The sequence below is a fragment of the Lithobates pipiens genome, unplaced genomic scaffold, assembly GCF_037356315.1.
Source record: "Lithobates pipiens isolate NorthernLeopardFrog02 unplaced genomic scaffold, aLitPip1_a1.2 Scaffold_23, whole genome shotgun sequence".
NCBI classification, from domain to species: Eukaryota; Metazoa; Chordata; class Amphibia; order Anura; family Ranidae; genus Lithobates; species Lithobates pipiens.
The window spans coordinates 137,912,880-137,933,423 of NW_027507785.1; the positions used below are offsets into that span (position 1 = coordinate 137,912,880).

The 20,544-nt window shown below is 46.9% G+C and overlaps 1 protein-coding gene across 1 annotated transcript in view; it reads right to left on the bottom strand.

Annotated features, from left to right (window-relative positions):
* Window positions 1-20,544, bottom strand: part of SGSM3 (small G protein signaling modulator 3) — a 732,042-nt gene that overhangs the window by 587,912 nt on the left and 123,586 nt on the right. The window contains 1 exon segment of the mRNA XM_077452424.1: window positions 11,496-11,676. Coding sequence (XP_077308550.1) covers window positions 11,496-11,502 — 7 coding nt within the window. The 5' untranslated portion in view covers window positions 11,503-11,676.

The following is a 20,544-nucleotide window of genomic DNA, read 5'->3' on the forward strand; positions in this document are numbered from 1 at the left end:
CAGCCACTGAAAAACAGTGAGTCCAACTTCCGAAAAGGAACATTGACAGACAAATACACCTTCAGAGCCTGAACCACATCCAGCGCGTGAAGGGCCACCTCCTTAGGGTGCTTCGGCTTAGGACACAGAGATGGTAATACAATGTCCTCATTGATATGAAAAGCCAAGACCACCTTCGGTATAAAAGACCTTATCCTTGTGGATAACCAGATAGGGCGACTTGCATGACAAGGCCGCCAGTTCCGAAACCCTCATGGCCAATGTGATGGCCACTAGAAAAAACACTTTCTGGGAAAAAGTCAACTGGGGAATCTCCCTGATATTCTAAAACGGCTGTTTTTAAAGCGCCGATAACACCAGGTTCAAATCCCATGGGGGTAACTGTGGATGCACTGGAGGGACTACATGTCGTACCCCCTAAACGAAGGTACTTACTAATGAGTGAGACGCCAGGGTTCACTGAAAAAAGACAGCCAAGGCTGAAATTTGCCCCTTAATGGTGCTTAACGCCAAATTTATGGTCTACTCCTTGCTGAAAAAACAGCAGGATCCAGGAAATGGAAAAGAAGCGTGGATGTCATCCTTTCTCCTCACACATGGAGATGTAGGCCTTCCAGGTACGATGGTATATGTTCCGGAAAGAAAATTTTCATGCTCATAACATAGTTGGGATCACTGAGTCCGACAGACCCCGGTTCCTCAACACCTGGCTCTCAATAGCAATGCTGTAAATGCTAGCGATGGTAAAGCAGGATGGAGAATCGGACCTTGAGACAGAAGGTCCTCTCGCAACGGCCGTCGCCGGGGAGCGTCTGCCACCAGATGCACCAGGCCTGCGTACCCAGGACGCTGAGGCCAATCTGGGGCAACCAGTATTACTGGGATCCCCTCGGCTTCCACTCTGCGAAGCCGGCGTAGTAACAGCTTCAGTGGAGGAAAGGCGTAGATCAGTTGGTACTGATCCCACGGAGCCACCAGCGCTGTCTGCCCATGGATCCCTTGATCTGGACACGAATCTTGGCACCTTCCGATTGACACGGGAGGCCAGAAGATCCACATCTGGTGTGCCCCACCTCAGGCACAGTAACCTGAATATTTCCGAATGCAATGCCCATTCTCCTGGATACAGCATCTGGCGACTCAGATAGTCCACCTGCCAGTTCTCCACTCCTGGGATGTAAATGGCCGACAGGGCCGGTACGTGTTGCTCTGCCCACCGAACTATGTGAGCGACCTCCCGTGCAGCGGCTGAGCTTTTTGTTTCCCCTTGGAGATTGACGTATGCCACAGTCGTGGCGTTGTCTGACTGGATCCTGATCGGATGCCCCTGAATTCTCATAGACCAAGTGGAGAGGCATAGCCTGATCGCTCTCAACTCGAGCAGATTGATCGGCAACTTCGATTCTTCCGTCGACCTGAACCCCCATCACTCCACCCCAGCTGAATAGGCTGGCATCCGTTGTGATCACTGTCCACTTCAGAGGGAGGAGCGATTTCCCGGACTGAATCACCGGGGACCTCAGCCACAAGGTCAGCGAGTCTGACTGACTGGCTCAAAAAAAGGAAAAAAGAAGAAAACACTGCGCTATTTCAAAAATCGAAAAAAGTGGAGAAAAGTGATAAAACTATAAAGTTTCTGTGAGGAACACAGCCCAGCTGCTAGCACACAAACAAACCAAGTTCACATAACATATATACAAATTAGTGCTGCGCTTAAAGGCACCTATTTAAATAGGTGAAAAAAGTGTATTATGTGCATAACTAACAAACAAGCAAGTGAGTAAAAAAGTCCATGAAATGTTTGAGAACAGTCCCAAAATTAATCACTCTGGTGCATCCAAAGCTTAGTTAAAAGTCCACAGATGGCAATCAAGGTGAATTATCCTGCTACATTCTCAGACCTCGGCAACTCTTGAACATGGATTATAAGCAAGTAGAAAAAATAAATACCCTTACCGGATGGGTTGGACACATCCACCTTATAGTAGTGTGTCTTGCAAGCTTATGGGGGGGCTCCAGCCACTCACCCCAGTACACCGACCAGATGTTGTTTTCCTCTCAGGGTTCCTTGCGGTATCCAGATAAGAAAGGCGAGTAGGATTTCCGTGCCATAAACTGCTATAGGACTTGGTGCCAGAAGTCTCGTGAGAGTTCACCATAAAAGGAACAAAGCATAAAAAATGCCTCGCATGGTGAAATGCAACCAATGATGGTTTATTGAAAAAAAAAATTTTTGATAAACAGAACTAAAATGATAAAATCACATGATACATAAAAAAACAACAATAGCAATGTGGGGAGCAAACCACTGCTGGCCCTACGCGTTTCGACCTCAAAGTCTTCAACAGTTGAAGACTTTGAGGTCGAAACGCGTAGGGCCAGCAGTTTGCTCCCCACATTGCTATTGTTGTTTTTTTATGTATCACGTGATTTTATCATTTTAGTTCCGTTTATCAAAACAATTTTTTTTTCAATAAACTATCATTGGTTGCATTTCACCATGCGAGGCGTTTTTTATGCTTTGTTCCTTTTATGGTGAACTCTCACGAGACTTCTGGCACCAAGTCCTATAGCAGTTTATGGCACGGAAATCCTACTCCCCTTTCTCATCTGGATACCGCAAGGAACCCTGAGAGGAAAACATCTGGTCGGTGTACTGGGGTGAGTGGCTGAAGCCCCCCCATAAGCTTGCAAGACACATTACTATAAGGTGGATGTGTCCAACCCATCCGGTAAGGGTATTTATTTTTTCTACTTGCTTATAATCCATGTTCAAGAGTTGCCGAGGTCGGAGAACGTAGCAGGATAATTCACCTTGAATGCCATCTATGGACTTTTAACTAAGCTTTGGATGCACCAGAGTGATTAATTTTGGGACTGTTCTCAAACATTTCATGGACTTTTTTACTCACTTGCTTGTTTGTTAGTTATGCACATAATACACTTTTTTCACCTATTTAAATAGGTGACTGACTGGCTCACCTGGATCTGACGATCCAGGGACAACTGAGATTTGTCCCATTTTGTCAAAATCTCCATCTGCAGGACTCTGCTGTGGAACTGGGCATAAGGTACTGCCTCGAAGGAGGCTACCATGAGACCCAGGACATGCATACAAAAGCGGAGTGATCACCACTTGTCAGTGATGCACCGAAATTGCGGCCGCCTAAACATATCGGCCAAAAATGCCCTTTTCGGCAATTTGCTGAAAGAGAAAACGGCCAATAATGGAGCCAAAAATGGGGCGTGGCCTGGGTGGGGGCGGGGCTCCGTCCCCCGCCCCTGGCGACGCCCATCATGGGGGGGTGCATAGCGCAGGAGAGCCGCCTCCGCCGCCCGTTTGATCACAGCGCCAGGAACATCACAGCTTTCATTTCAATAGCTGTGTGTTCCCGGCCGCGCGCCGTCACACAGAGCCCCTCCCCCTTATCCGGGCACTTAGACAGATCATCCACAGGATTGGACGGATGTGTGACAGCGCGCGGCCGGGAACACACAGCTATTGAAATGAAAGCTGTGATGTTCCCGGCGCTGTGATCAAACAAGCGACGGAGGCGGCTCTCTTCCCTGCACAGGCTGGCTGCAAAATGGCACACAGGCTGCAATGGGACACTCTGGCTGCAAAATGGGACACTCTGGCTGCAAAATGGGACACAGGCACACTGGCTGCAATGGGGGATGCCTCCTGTACCACGTTCTCTGACCATCTTCTGTACCATGTCCCCAGTCTGACCATCTTCTGTACCGTGTCCCCAGTCTCTGACCATCTCCTGTACCGTGTCCCCAGTCTCTGACCATCTCCCGTACCACGTCGCCAGTCTCTGACCACCTCCCGTACCACGTCGCCAGTCTCTGACCACCTCCCGTACCACGTCGCCAGTCTCTGACCACCTCCCGTACCACGTCGCCAGTCTCTGACCACCTCCCGTACCATGTCGCCAGTCTCTGACCACCTCCCGTACCATGTCGCCAGTCTCTGACCACCTCCCGTACCATGTCGCCAGTCTCTGACCACCTCCCGTACCATGTCGCCAGTCTCTGACCACCTCCCGTACCATGTCGCCAGTCTCTGACCACCTCCCGTACCATGTCGCCAGTCTCTGACCACCTCCCGTACCATGTCGCCAGTCTCTGACCACCTCCCGTACCATGTCGCCAGTCTCTGACCACCTCCCGTACCATGTCCCCAGTCTCTGACCACCTCCCGTACCATGTCCCCAGTCTCTGACCACCTCCCGTACCATGTCCCCAGTCTCTGACCACCTCCCGTACCATGTCCCCGGTCTCTGACCATCTCCTGTATAAAAATATTTTTTTAAAACAGTCATTTTTCGGTATCAGTGCTGTTTTGGTATCGGTTTTCGGCCTAGTGTATTTTTCGGCACCAAAAAACCCATTCGGTGCATCCCTAGTTTTACATATAAATTTTTGAACTCCACATAGGAAATATAGGAATAGTTATACCTTTATTACTCTACATATAGCACTTTATTATTACCAGATCGATTATAGCTAGGTGCGCAACACCACTCCTTTTGCACAGATACAAAACATGTCACGCTTTTAAATTGTGTACGCCCATGGAATGCAACAAACCAAAGAACATTCAATTATCTGATGGGAGGTCCTTTAAAAAATTTACAGGTTACCACTTTAGAGTTACACAGGAGGTGTGGTGCTAGAATAGTTGCTCTCTCGCACGCGCACATGGTCATGGTGATACCTCATGTGTGGTGCAATCGCAGCTTACACTTAAAATGGATTTTATTTAACCCCAGATCTCTCCTCTGCCCTTAAAAAGCATTAAATCAAACCAAGATAAGTTTGATCCAATGCTTTTCCAAATTAGTAATGGCTGATTTAAATCAGACATATTTCGTCACTTCGTTTCTTGGACCGTAGAAATGATCAGGGACATTTCAGTCCTTGATCATCTCTATGCTCAGCCAGCAGAACCGCCGGCTGCAGTTCTGGGCTCCCTGGTGGGAACGGGACCTCCTTCTGCCACTTGTAAAAGTGATCCAGCGGCTAATTAGCCACTAGTAATCACTTTTAGCTTTAAAGTCCATCACTGGCAAAAAAGAAAGATATCAACATGATGCCTGTAGCTGCATGCATCATGCCAGTATAAACACCTAAACCCTCAAAATGTACCAGTTCCACCCAAAAATGGAACTTCCACTTTTCGGATTCCTCCCCCCTCCTGTGTCACATTGTGCACCTTTCAGGGGGGGAGCAGATAACTGTCTAATCCAGGTATTTGCTCCCACTTCTGGGCATTGATCACCGCAGGCTCCGTGGCGATCTACGGCATGTCAGGGCCCCTCCTCTGCCCCCCCACTGTCTTCTGGGAGACACAAAGGTCCCAGAAGACAGCAGGGACCAATTAGGATGCGCAGCATGACTCACGCATGTGCAGTAGGGAACCAGGCTGTTCACTACCTGATTCCCTTACCGAAGATGGCCCCTCTACCTGAGAGCCGAGGGACAGATCTGCTTCGGGTGAGGAGATCACGGGCACCCTGGACAGGTAAGTGTCCATATTTTAAAAGTCAGCAGCTGCAGTATTTGAAGCGGTCTTTTAAAAAATAAAATTTTGGAACTCCCACAAAGCTTTTGTGCGGGGTATCCTTAGAAAAATGAGTAGTTCTGCCAGAAAACAGTCTAATTTGAAGGTACAAACCCTTATTTCCCAAATAGAACAGTTAGACTCAGTGAATAAAACAACACCCAATCCCACCACGAGTTCTAAGCTTGACAACCTACGTCATGAACTTCGATTACTACTGATCTCACAACAAGATCGATCACTTAAAAAGTGGAAAGCTCGATTCCTACAACAAGGGAATCGTGCGGGGAAACTTTTAGCTAGACAAATAAAGGAAAGATCGATCCAACAGAAAATCCCCTTTATTTACCATCCAATTACGGGCTCTAAATTATCCAACCCAAGGGATATCGCCAATGCCTTTAGAGATTACTATAGTGCCCTTTACAATTTAAAAGAGGACTCGGCCATCCCACAACCATCTCCAGATGCGATTCGTGAATTCTTGGAGCAGATTTCCCTCCCCAGGATCTCCCAAGTCCAACTAGACACCTTAAATGAACCTATTTCCTTATGCGAACTGTCTAAAACAATATTGGCCATGCCGTTAAACAAATCACCTGGTCCTGACGGTTTCTCGGTTGAATACTACCGAGCATTTTACCCAATTCTAGGTCAGTACCTTCTTGCAACCTTTAACAAGGCCACAGCGGACTCCTCCTTCCCATAAGAAATGCTATCCGCCACAATTGTAACGCTACCAAAACCTGGCAAACCGCTAGACAAACCACAGAACTTCAGGCCTATCTATCTCTTTATTGAACGTAGACCTGAAGGTCTTTGCAAAAATTCTGGCTAATAGACTGTCAAAAGTTATGTCTTCACCGATTAGAAATGATCAGGTGGGTTTTATACCGGGGCGCCAGGCGCCAGATGCAACCAGGAGGATTCTAAATCTAATTCACGCGGCAGAGGCCTCTGGTGAGCCTTCTCTGCTTCTCACATTAGATGCAGAGAAGGCTTTCGATAGGGTCCATTGGGGATACTTGAGTCAGGTGCTTGCCAAATTTGGTTTTCTGGGGAGTATTAATTCAGCCATTTCAGCTTTATATTCTAACCCCTCGGCTATGGTTTATACTGACGGTATGTTTTCTGATTCCTTTCGCATCACTAATGGCACTCGTCAGGGGTATCCGATGTCACCCCTGATTTTTGCCCTTCTTATGGAGCCTCTAGCAGAAACGATCCGCACCCATCCTCATATTTCTGGCATCTCGACACCCAAACATACCCATTCTATTACATTATTTGCAGACGACGTAATTTTAATTAAAAAAAAAACCTTCCTCTTCCTTACAAGCAGTACATGATACCCTTGGAGAATTTAATAAAATGTCATACTACAAGGTGAATTCCTCCAAATCTAATATATTAGCAATTAATATTAAGGATAACATCAGGTCGCTCTTAGCCTCCCGATTCCCTTATCCATGGTCTGACAAACCCATCCAATATCTAGGAATTTATTTAGCATCACCGAGCTTTTTCAAAATCAACTTTTTGCCCCTTCTCTCCTCATTACAACAGGAACTTAATAGGATGTCGAAGTTTTACTTGTCTTGGATGGGAAGACTGGCAGCATACAAAATGCTAATCCTTCCAAAGTTGTTATATCACTTTAGGGCCTTACCAATTTTTATCCATGTCATTCTTTAAATCAGCCCAAGCGCAGTTACATAAATTTGTGTGGGGGGATAAAAAGCCCAGATGCTCCCATTCATATTTAGAAAGAAAGACATAGGTGGTATGGGTCTTCCTATTCTAAAAGACAACTATGTGGCGAGTTTGTTAGACCAAATGAAATACTGGATATGTCCTCCAGTGGAGAAGCAGTGGGCTTTAATCGAGGGCTCTTGGCTTCTGCCTGGTATGCCATATTTCACTTTATTAGCATCGTCTTTTGCCAAGTGGACCTTTAAATCAGATTTTCCTATAATACGACTCGTAGTAGATACCTGGAGATATTTTCTAAACAATGTAGGGTTGTCGCACCACTTTGACGTATCTACTCCACTTGCATCCATAGGCTCTTGTGTCCAAGACCTGGATTTGGGGCCTTGGGTAGAAAAAGGTATTTTAACGGTCTCAGGAATATTGGAGAATGGAAGGCTTATTCCCTTTGAGTCAATAGTGTATAAATTTGGCATTCCCAGGTCGGAATACTTTACTCTAAGAATTGGATCTTTCTTATCTCAACACCAGGGTACCTCCGTAGCAATCCCTCACCAAGCTTGGGCGTTCTGGTCCGATGTCTCGAAAGTCAAAGGGGGAATCTCGCTATTTTATAACTTACTACAAAGCAGGAACCTGTTTAAGAAAACTTCCCCCTTGCATAGGTGGGAAAATTAACTCTCAGTGCAGTTCACAGATGACCAATGGGGAAAGGCCATCAGAAGCAACGGCAGATACATCAGATCAGTAACGCATTGAGAAGTTTCCCAAAAAATATTACTTAGATGGTACTACACCCCCTTCATCACAGCAAAATTTGTCCAGGGTAGTTCTAATACTTGTTGGAGAGGTTGTGGAAGAGTTGGTACACTACTTAATATGCTTTGGGAATGCCCCCACCTCAGGAGTTTTTGGCGGGGAGTATTCTCCTTGATTTCTAAGGTTACTGGCATTCTTAGGTCAGGTTCACCTGCACTGGCAATACTGAGTTTAGACATAGACCAATACCCGCCACCCCTTAGAATGATAGTTGTCCAGATATTATCTACGGCTAGGCTTTTGGTAGCTAAATACTGGAAATCCCCCTGTCCCCCTAATTTGGGAGAATTAGTCAGAAGAGTTGATGAGATATTTAAATACGAGCAGATACTGGCCAATATGGAAGGAAAATACTTGCGTTTCTGTAAACAGTGGTCTCCATGGACTGACATCAGGAAAATTGTTTAAGTTGTTGTATAATCTCTCTGTTTTTGTCAAGATACGGTGTAAAAGACATCACCGTTACTTACTTGTTTTTTGATTATCATTTTTACAACTGCATATATAAATGTAAAAGGTGGGGCTTGTTAGCCCTCTGATTCTCAGAGGGTTGCTTTATATACTCCTACTGCTCTGTTGGAGACTATAAGTTGTAACGGAATTATCTGTGATTGTTGTCCGACTGTCAGTTTCTTTTTTGTACTATGCAAGCCTTTCAATAAAAAAAAAAAAAAAAAAAAATTTTTTTTTGGTGGAACTCCGTTTTAAGTGGTTAAACAGTGATATGTTTTATACTTTCTATTGTGAATAGAATAAGGGTTTAAGAGATTTACTAATTAATGCATTCTGTTATGTAGATTTTACACAGCATCCCAACTTTTTTGCAATTGGGGATGCAGATGTAGTGGCTTCATTTGTTTTCTTTCTTCAGACTAAGGACAAGTATAGAAATGCACCTGTTGATCGTGCCAGAAAATGAATGCGCTTATCACTTCCTGTGCTCCAAACTAAAATTGTAAACATTAACAGGTGTCATTAGTTCTCTGAACTACAGAAAATCTCCCCGATGTTACAGAGATGAGGAGAGGGAAGATGCTTGTACTTTAAATCAGAAGTGCAGGCTATAGAGACAATGTACAGCGACTACAGTACGTTTCCGCCATCACCCTATACCAGAAAGTATATTACTGGCAGGATCACCAGCCAAGAGAAAAAAAAAAAAAAAAAAAAAGGGAAGCTAATGCAGACACCACATTTAGGCCTCATGCACACCAGACATTAAAAATGTTGATTATACAGACATTGTGTTTTTTTTTTCTTTTAGCCTGTAGAAGCAACTCTATGTTAGACTATGTGTTCAAACACATTTGGGCATTTATAGGCATTTTGGAGAGAAGCATTTACAGGCTAATAGAAAAAAAATCCATAGCAAGTGCAATTTTCAGAAGAGCTTTAGGGCAAATAAATAGGCTTCATGCCCCTAAACGCGCCTAAATATGCCTAAGCAGCGCGTTTCAACGCATCAAACATTTTTATATTTTTTCCTAGTGTTTTGAGGAAAAACTCTCAAACGCATACACACCTAAACATGTGTACAGTACAATATGCTCCATGGAAGCGTTTTTTTAGGCTACCGTATATACTCGAGTATAGGCCGACCCGAATATAAGCCGAGGCCCCCAATTTACCCCCAAAAAAACTGGCAAACTTATTGACTCGTGTATAAGCCGAGGGTGAGACATGCCTGTCCATCCCTGTGTGTGTGTCCGTCCATCCCTGTGTGTCCGTCCATCCCTGTGTGTCCGTCCATCCCTGTGTGTCCGTCCATCCATCCCTGTGTGTGTGTGTGTCCATCCATCCATCCATCCCTGTGTGTGTGTGTCTCCATCCATCCATCCATCCCTGTGTGTGTGTGTGTCTCCATCCATCCATCCATCCATCCCTGTGTGTATCCATCCATCCCTGTGTGTGTGTGTGTCTCCATCCATCCATCCATCCGTGTGTGTGTGTCTCCATCCGTGTGTGTGTGTGTGTGTGTGTGTGTGTGTCCAGCCTACCTGCACCTACACCCGCAGCAGATCGCAAAACGCAGTGCGGAAATGAATAGGGTTTGCAGTGTTAGCTGCATGGCAATATAGTGTGAACCAGGGCTGAGGACCCATTCACTTTGGCAGGGAAAAGGGAATAGTTGAGTCGCAGATTTATTCCCGCTGGCCACCCACACAGAGAAGACCATCCAGCAGCCACTTTGCGTCATAGCCACGACAAAAATCCCATCATGTTTAGTGGGCAGTACAGGTGTGTGTGTGTGTGTGTGTGTGTGTGTGTGTGTGTGTGTGTGTGTGTGTGTGTGTGTGTGTGTGTGTGTGTGTGTGTGTCCAGCCTACCTGTGTCCCGAGCCTTTGTCCCGAGCCTCCGTCCCGTGTCGTGCCTTGCCTTGCCTTGCCTTCGTCTCGTCCCGTCCCGTCCCGTCCCGTGCCGTGCCTTGCCTTGCCTCCGTCCCGTGCCCTCTTCGTCGGCGGCCATTGTAAAATTCAAAAGCCGCGCCTCCTCCTTCGCCTGTGATAGGCGGAACACTGAATTTCCCAGCAGCCTGTGTTCCGCCTATCACGGACGTCGTATCATCCTCGTCCGTAGTACGAGGATGAGCGGATGCCCGTGATAGGCGGAACACAGGCTGCTGGGAAATTCAGTGTTCCGCCTATCACAGGCGAAGGCGGAGCCGGAGGCGCGGCTTTTGAATCATAGAATGGCCGCTGTCTGTCTGCTCGACACGCTGATCGAGCGGGCAGACAGCGATGACTCGAGTATAAGCCGAGGGGGGCACTTTCAGCCTCAAAAAAGAGGCTGAAAATCTCGGCTTATACTCGAGTATATACGGTACTTTTTTCTTCCAGCAGTTATGGCATTTTTTCGGTTGCCTAATGTACATGTATATTTTTGCTCCATCAAAATTTTTTTTAAAAAGATCTTTAGCATATAACAGATCTAAAATCAAATGTGTGGATATCTTCCTGCAGAACGCTGTTACTGAAAATAAAAATGTTATGTGCACAAAAAAGGAATTACAAATAAATTAAGCCTAGTACACAATAGAAACCAGCCGACATTCGGTCTGTGTGTACTGGAGTTGGTCCAACGGAAAAAGGACATTCGGTCTGTCAAAGGGGCATGACGGAAAAAGGTCTGCAGGTCAGCTCCCGATCAGCACTCAGGCAATGGTAGACCGGCGTGTTCTGTCGGAGGGCCATCCCCTGTCAGAACACAATAGAACAGCAGGAGATGTCGATGTACCAATGCCAGATAGTTAGTACAGAAGCTCATCCTGAGCGGTCAGTTTGTTATTTTTTCATTCAGCCCTGCTGTGTTGAAAAAAAAAAAAAAACTACTAGTGTTTACCAGGCTTAAGGGTCCCTAAATACAATCAACAACAAAAAATACATTTCCCCCCTCTTACCTGACATGGTGCCAGAGTAATGAGTGTTGGAATAAAGTGTAGAGTCTCCTTGGGCACAGTACAAATAACAAAGGCTTTTGAAGACTATGTAAGCTCAAGAGAGAAGCTGGAAACAATCACGTGGTGCAGCCTTGGCATTGGTGTCCTTTCAGAGGTAGATGCTTCCGTCAGGTGGTCGGTGCTGGAAAAAAAAAAGAAAAAAAGGAAGAGGACAGTTACATGCATTTGCAGATTGACATTCCTGTTAAGTCTGAGGGTAGCGGGTCTGTATTCAAGCTATGTTCCTGAATGTTTGCACCCTAAAGCCTAGTATACACGGGCTGAATGTTTGGCAGCATCAGCCGGTTCAATAGAACGCAGCAGACATTCGGACCGACAGAAGCTAGCCAATGGCTGACAGCGCTGACAGGGAGTGTTCTGGCGGGGGGGCCATCCCCCTGTCAAAACTCAAAAGAACAGAAAAGTAGATTGTTGTACTATCATTGGATTGTTAGCACAGCATCTCTGACCTGAGCTGTCCATTTTTTGTTCGTTCAACCAAGCAGGTTGAACGAAAAAAAAAAAACTAGTGTGTGTGTGTGTGAGGCTTTAGGGCTAGCCTAGCGCGCGCGCGCGCACACACACACACACACACACACGCACGCACGCACGCACACACAAGTTGTTGACTCTGACCACTGAGTCACTGCTTATCCACTCTGCACAAACAGAAATAGATACCACAGACAATGATCTGCCTGCTAAAAATGTCCCGCTGAAATTATCTTACACAATTTAGTAATTATCTTATAAAGGATGAGGTTTTCGAATTTAAATAGAAAGCAATACAAATTAAAGAGGAGCTCCATTCTCCCCCAAAAAAGTCAGTGGCGCTCCGACGCCTGACGTCATTGTGCAATTTCTCGTTTTTTGACTAATCCCTGGTGAGTTATTACTCTGTGACTTTCATATATATATCTGCATTTTTATATACTACAATTACTTATAAGCAATCTTTACACTCAGTAAGTCAACCCTGATTTTTTATAATATATATACATACATATATACACACACACACTTCGTTCATAAATTCTATATTGTGTATGTATATATATATATATGTATATATATATATATATATATATATATATATATATATATATATATATATATATATATTATATATATATATTATATATAGACATTTATTTACTGTGGCCGATTCAACGGATATCTACCTAGTTGGCTTTTCACTCTGCCCTCAATGTATTATTATCCACCTTCACATATTTCTATTCTTACCATAGGCTGCATTTCAGCTATTATTAAAGGGGTTGCAAAGGTAAATATTTTTTCACCTTAATGCATTCTATGCATTAAGGTGAAAAAACATCTGACAGTGTCGGCTCCCCCAGCCCCCCTATTTCACTTTCCTGACACCTCGAAAGTCCCACGCTCGCCTCAGACATCCTCTTTGCATCTCAGCCTGCCCGCTGATTGACTAGAGTGGATGGATTGAAAGCAGCGCAGCCACAGGCTCGCACTGCTGTCAATCACATCCAATGACGTGGGGTGCCGGGGGCGATGCCAAGTGATACAGTGAGCGGCTATAGCCGCCGGCTGTATCACTGAAGCACGCCCGCAAGTGCTCGCATGAACGTGAGAAGTACTTGCGGGGGGATGCTGAGACAGCCGCCAAGGGACCCCAGAAGATCTGCCCGACCCCTTCTTTGTGGTCCTGAATTTTGGTTCTGTCTGGTTACCTACACCCCCTTTAACTTTTGGCCCCTTCTCCTATATTGGGCCCGGGTGTAGTGTATTTAAACCTCCACCCAGGCAAACCAGTTTGATTGTTTAATATTCATCTGAAGACCGGGGTGCTGGAGTACTACCTGTCTTTAAATAAGATATCATTATCTGCCTGTGATGAAAGCGTTGCATATGAATATTCTCAGTAAGTTTTCCAGCCTTTGTCTTATAACAATCGCCATGTTTTTATATGTCTGTCCCCAGTTCTGTACATTTATCTCACATATTATAGGACTAAAAACAAAAGGTATATTTTAAAGACGGCCTATCATATACCTCTCTGCGCCAAACTAGGACCTTCACACACCTCCCAAGATTATATATACATATGTATATGCACCCACCTATATGGTACACACACACACACATAAATAAAAAAATGTTTTTTTATGCAGATGCCTGCATATGTAATGATAATAATAATAGAACCAAAGCAAACTAGATAATATCTGCTAAGTATATTAAAACCCAGCAATACGGACAGTAATAGCAGCCGTTTAAAAGTAATAGTAAAAATATATAAAAAAGTAATACAAACAATTCGTCAATATATATCTGAGAATATCCGCATTAAAACAGCGCTTTATAAAAAGTCCTTTACAGAAGCAACAATGTACGAGAAATCACTAGAAAGTTCTTAGGCCGCGTACACACGCGCGGACTGTTTGCCCAACCTTGTTCGTCAAACAGTTTCGGCAAACAGTCCGCTCAAAATTTGCATGAGCGGACTTGCCCACACACGAGCGGACTGTTTCAGCGAACTGTTTGCCAAACAGTTCACTCAACTTTTGAAATGAACGGACTCGCCCACGTAAGGAGGAGGCAAATCCGCCCATTTCGAGCGCGTGTACAGGTAGGCGGGGCCCGCGAAGGAGACGTTGCGGGCTCCGCCGCCTGGAATGGGCTTAAAGGGGAACCCCAACTCCGAAAATAATCGGCGTGGGGGTTCCCCCCAAAGTCCACACCAGACCCTTGTCGAAGCACGCTACCCGGCCGGCCAGGAAAGGGGGCGAGCGAGCGCGCCCCCCCTCCTGAGCCGTACCAGGCCGCGTGCCCTCAACATGGGGGGGTGCCTTGGGGAAGGGGGGGCCGCGCGGCCCCCCCACCCCAAAGCACCTTGTCCCCATGTTGATAAGGACAAGGGCCTCTTCCCGACAACCCTGGCCGTTGGTTGTCGGGGTCTGCGGGCGGGGGGCTTATCGGAATCCGGGAGCCCCCTTTAAGAAGGGGGCCCCCGGATACCGGCCCCCCACCCTATGTGAATGAGTATGGGGTACAATGTACCCCTACCCATTCACCTGTGAAATAAAGTACAAAAAAAAACACAACACAGGGAAAAAATATTTTATTGCACAGCTCCGGGGGTCTTCCGTCTTCCGTCTTCGGGGGTCTTCTCGCCGGACTCCTCCGCTATCTGTGTGTAGCTCTTTTACTAGCGGAGGAGTCCGGCTTTCTTCCTCCCCGCCGCCGGCCTCTTCTCCCGACTTCGGGGGTCTTGTCCCCCTCTTCGGTTCTTCTGCCGGGCCACCGCGCCTTCTTGTAGCTCTTTTGCAGGCGGTGGCCCGGTCTTCTGTCGCCGCTGCCTTCCGTTCTTCTGTCGCCGCCTTCGGTTCTTCTGCCGGGCCACCGCGCCTTCTTGTAGCTCTTTTACAGGCGGTGGCACGGTCTTCTGTCGCCGCTGTCGTCGCCGCCGCCGCCTTCCGTTCTTGTTCTTCTTCTTGTTCTTCTTCTTCTTCTTCTCCTGGAGATGTTGACTCGACGAGCTCTCCGGCCGGAATGCCAGAGCCGCGCTGTGCGGTCACTTATATAGTGACAATGGGGCGGTGTCACATGGTATATGTCACATGGGTTGGTCACATGGGTTGATGTCACATGGGGACTATGACATCGTAAGGGGGCGGGGTCACCATGTGACCAACCCATGTGACATATACCATGTGACACCGCCCCATTGTCACTATATAAGTGACCGCACAGCGCGGCTCTGGCATTCCGGCCGGAGAGCTCGTCGAGTCAACATCTCCAGGAGAAGAAGAAGAAGAAGAACAAGAAGAAGAACAAGAACGGAAGGCGGCGGCGGCGGCGGCGACAGCGGCGACAGAAGACCGGGCCACCGCCTGTAAAAGAGCTACAAGAAGGCGCGGTGGCCCGGCAGAAGAACCGAAGGCGGCGACAGAAGAACGGAAGGCAGCGGCGACAGAAGACCGGGCCACCGCCTGCAAAAGAGCTACAAGAAGGCGCGGTGGCCCGGCAGAAGAACCGAAGAGGGGGACAAGACCCCCGAAGTCGGGAGAAGAGGCCGGCGGCGGGGAGGAAGAAAGCCGGACTCCTCCGCTAGTAAAAGAGCTACACACAGATAGCGGAGGAGTCCGGCGAGAAGACCCCCGAAGACGGAAGACCCCCGGAGCTGTGCAATAAAATATTTTTTCCCTGTGTTGTGTTTTTTTTTTGTACTTTATTTCACAGGTGAATGGGTAGGGGTACATTGTACCCCATACTCATTCACATAGGGTGGGGGGCCGGTATCCGGGGGCCCCCTTCTTAAAGGGGGCTCCCGGATTCCGATAAGCCCCCCGCCCGCAGACCCCGACAACCAACGGCCAGGGTTGTCGGGAAGAGGCCCTTGTCCTCATCAACATGGGGACAAGGTGCTTTGGGGTGGGGGGGCCGCGCGGCCCCCCCTTCCCCAAGGCACCCCCCCATGTTGAGGGCACGCGGCCCGGTACGGCTCAGGAGGGGGGGCGCGCTCGCTCGCCCCCCTTTCCTGGCCGGCCGGGTAGCGTGCTCGGACAAGGGTCTGGTGTGGACTTTGGGGGAACCCCACGCCGATTTTTTTCGGCGTTGGGGTTCCCCTTTAAGCCCATTCCAGGCGGCGGAGCCCGCGACGTCTCCTTCGCGGGCCCCGCCTACCTGTACACGCGCTCGAAATGGGCAGACTTTCCGAGCGGGAACAGTTTGCTCATTTCGAAAGTAGCCTACACACGGGCGGACTGTTCGCTCAAACACAGTTTCAGCGGACAGTTTTTCGGAATTTCCGAAAGACTTTGTCCGTCCAACTGTCCGCTGAAAGCCCACACACGGGCGGACTGTCCGCCCAAACACTGTTCAGCGGACAAGGTTGGGCGAACAGTCCGCCCGTGTGTACGCGGCCTTAGTGTGCAGATAGGGTGTTTATAGTGATCTAATCAGCGTTGCAAGGTGATCAAAGTGCTGTCAACCTTTCTTCCACCATAAACCGGGAGTGCTTCACCACATGCGATGCGTACCCCCTAGGGGGTTAAACTCACCAGACACTGCTGATAAAACAAGCCTTAAGAAGTAGTCACTTCCTTGGGTATAGCAAAATTCCTATATATCGCCTTAACGTTGCAGTTCCAAGCAGTCCTGTTCCCAAGCTGGCACTCACACACTCATAGCCCACTGTTCTGTCTCCAAGGCCGTCTGACCTGTCAGCACATGGTAATGGCTGCCCTTCTTCCTGCCTACAACAATAGGCTAGGAGCAAATCTGCGCCCTCTAGAGGCTGGGGGAAAAACAGAACAGTGGGCTATGAGTGTGTGAGTGCCAGCTTGGGAACAGGACTGCTTGGAACTGCAACGTTAAGGCGATATATAGGAATTTTGCTATACCCAAGGAAGTGACTACTCCTTAAGGCTTGTTTTATCAGCAGTGTCTGGTGAGTTTAACCCCCTAGGGGGTACGCATCGCATATTATAGGACTAATTTATACTTATCTATCTTTATTCTAGACAGTACATTATATCTTCAAATAATTCCTGAAGAAGGAACTGTATAAACAATATTCCAAAACATGTTGGGTATTCTTATGTTTTTATTGTACGCTTTAGCCTGAGAGTCTCTTACTACATTTCAGGAGATTTACTGTATGAATGGTTCTATTTATTGTTTTATAACCATGTATTTTATGTATTTTGAATACAATTTGTTATCTTTTTACTTTCTACTTTGTTACTTCGTATCCAACCCTCACCAGTACAATACCCGTGACATTTTTTCCTTTTTCCTTGACCGATTTAGGATGTGGTTTTGGGTTGCTCTATTTTTGTTAGGTAGGTTTCCCTATTTTCTTTTCTGACTTTTAATCTAAAGGACACTATAAAGGACACTTACCTACCCTGGATCCAGCGCCATCATTATCCGATTCCTCAATAGACTTCTGGGACAAGCACCGGGCATCTTGACTAAGGGAAACTGGCAGTGAAGTCTTGCAGCTTCCCAGCCGGTTTCCAACTGTGCATCCGTGAGCCGTGCTGCATTTTTGTGAATGGTCCCACAATCTTTTGGGACTTGTGATGTGTCCCAGAAGATTGTGGGGGAAGAAAGGGGGGGGGGGGGGTCAAACTTCTGCTCAAATCGGTGTGGTGATCCGACCAAAATTGAGGGAATAGGTAGGTACCTGCAAAAATCAAGCACTCACACCCAAGTGCCAAATGTAAAAAAGGATATAACCATAATCACCGAGCAACAATATAAATAGGAAGTGTTATTTTCATAATGCTTGTCTCAATATGCTGGAGGGAGGTTTCATAAGGCATATGATCAAATCAAGAAAAGAGGCTGGATTGTTGTAAGAATATTTAATACTTTTTTGCAAGTTATATATGGAATTTTTGTTCATTAAAGATTGTTTTAAGTGCTTACTTGCAGTAATCTATAGCAATTATTCATAATAAATTTTGCTAAAGTCAGCATATACTGCTCCACTTAAAATGTAGCCCTCTATTAAGCAAGGTACACAGTGCCTGAAATCCTAATATTACTTAGTAAACACGTATGATTTTATTTAATAACGTGTCATAAAAACAACGTTGCTCAGTAAACCACAGCAATCAATAACAAACCAACTTTCATTTATTTATTATTTTGAATAATATTATGAATTATATTCATTTCATTATTAACTGCACTGAACTTTTAATAACAAAGCACAGGTTACAGCACATCACAACTTCTTGCATGGTGGTTATCTAAATTTTTACAGAGAAAAATCATTTCTGTACAACTGTCTAGCTTGTTAGACTTAATGTACACGGGACATTTTAAAACCTTCCCTGAATAATTCACAAAACAAAATGCAGCTAGTTATCGCATTTACAGGCATTTGACATTTCAAATACCTCTAAACATCAGTCCTGAACACTTTTTTTGCTTTCAAAAAAATGCATTTAAAAAAAAAAATCTTTAAGGTAGGCGGGTTACACAAAGTAACATAATATCACAGACATCGACCATCCACAGCGAATGATTGGCCATAATAGCCCGTCAAATAGAAAAAAAGAAAAATGCAAAGTAAATTAATGGTATTACAATCAAGGATCCAGTACAGTGTCATAATTCAGGAAACTGTGGTCAAAAGGCTCCACAACATATATAACCTGCACATTAATCTGAACCTCGGAGAGGGTCAATGCTATTAGACATATGTATACCATTGAGTGAGAACAATAAGAAACAAGAATGACACCCTGAGAGGCACAACACTCCTATACCGGGTTAACAGGTACTAAGCCTTTGTATTCCAGAGGAATGAAACTATGCATTGTACCCGATCTATTATGAAAACCTCAGGCTCGGTTCACACAGGGGAGACTCAGATCTGACTTCAGGTCACCCCTAGTCGCCTCAGGTCGGACAACATTTAAAAATCAATGTAAGTGAATGAGAGCCGTCTTAAAGTGGTTGTAAACCCTTACAAACCACTTTGACCTACAGGTAAGCCTAGATTAAGGCTTACCTGTAGGTACAAGCAATATCTCCTAAACCTATATGGTTTAGGAGATATTTGCCCGAAAACGGGCACCGCTGTCTACGGCGCATGCGCCGTAGACAGTGGCACGCAGGCGCACTGAGCGCGCCATTCTCAGCGACGGAGCTGCCGCGCATCGGCTCCCGTGCGCATGCGCGGGAGTGACGTAATCGCGGCTTCGCCGAATGACAGCGACGGAGCTGCGAGACCCCACCAACAAGATGGATGCGGCGGACTACAGGGGACAGCGGCGACTTCGCTGGCTCCTGTGTCAGGTAAGTGACACATAATGGGCTACTATGCGATGCATAGTAGTCCATTATGCTTTGCCTTTGCAGGGAATGAAAGAGGGAGTAAACTCATCAGGGTTTACTTCCTCTTTAATGCACGCTACTGAAGTCGCTCCGACTTCAAAAGAAGTTCCTGTACTACTTCAATCCGACTTGTAGGCGACTTGTACCCATTGATTTCAATAGAGGTCGCCTCCAAGTCGGATCTCTGTCTATACGGAGGCGACTGACAGAATTATTAGCTCTGAAGGGGGAACTCCACGCCAAATTTACGAAAAAAAATTGGCGTGGGTTCCCCCTCCGAGAGCATACCAGGCCCTTATGTCTGGCATGGATTCCAAGGGGAACCCCCTACGCCGAAAAAACGGCGTGGGGGTTCCCCCCAGATCCACACCAGACCCTTATCCGAGCAGGCTACCCGGCCGGCCAGGAAAGGGGATGGGGACGAGCGGGCTCCCCCCCCGAGCCGTACCAGGCCGCGTGCCCTCAACATGGGGGGGTGCCTTGGGGGAGGGGGGCGTGCGGCCCCCCCACCCCAAAGCACCTTGTCCCCATGTTGATGAGGACAAGGGCCTCTTCCCGACAACCAACGGCCAGGGCGGGGGGCTTATCGGAATCCGGGAGCCCCCTTTAATAAGGGGGCCCCCAGATACCGGCCCCCCACCCTATGTGAATGAGTATGGGGTACAATGTACCCCTACCCATTCACCTGTGAAAAAAGTAAAAAAAAAAAAAAACACAACACAGGGTTAAAATAGTTTATTGCACAGCTCCGGGGGACTTCTGTCTTCGGGGGTCTTCTCACTGGACTCCTCCGCTATCTTCTGCTAGCTCTTTTACTAGCGGAGGAGCCCGGTTTTCTTCCTCGCCGCCGGCCTCTTCTTCCGACTTCGGGGGTCTTGTCACCCTCTTCGGTTCTTCTGCCGGGCCACCGCTTCTTCTTATAGCTCCTTTACAGGCGGTGGCCCGGTCTTCTGTCGTCGTCGTCGCCGCCGCCTTCCGTTCTTCTTCTTCTCCTGGAGATGTTGGCTCGACGTTCTCTCCGGCCGCAATGCCAGGGACGCGCTGTGCGGCGACTTATATAGGGACAAGGGGCGGGGTCATCGGTTGATGTCACAAGTCATGTCACAATGTCACAGTCCCGGAGGATGCTGGGACTGTCACCATGTGACATCAACCCATGTGACATCAACCGATGGCC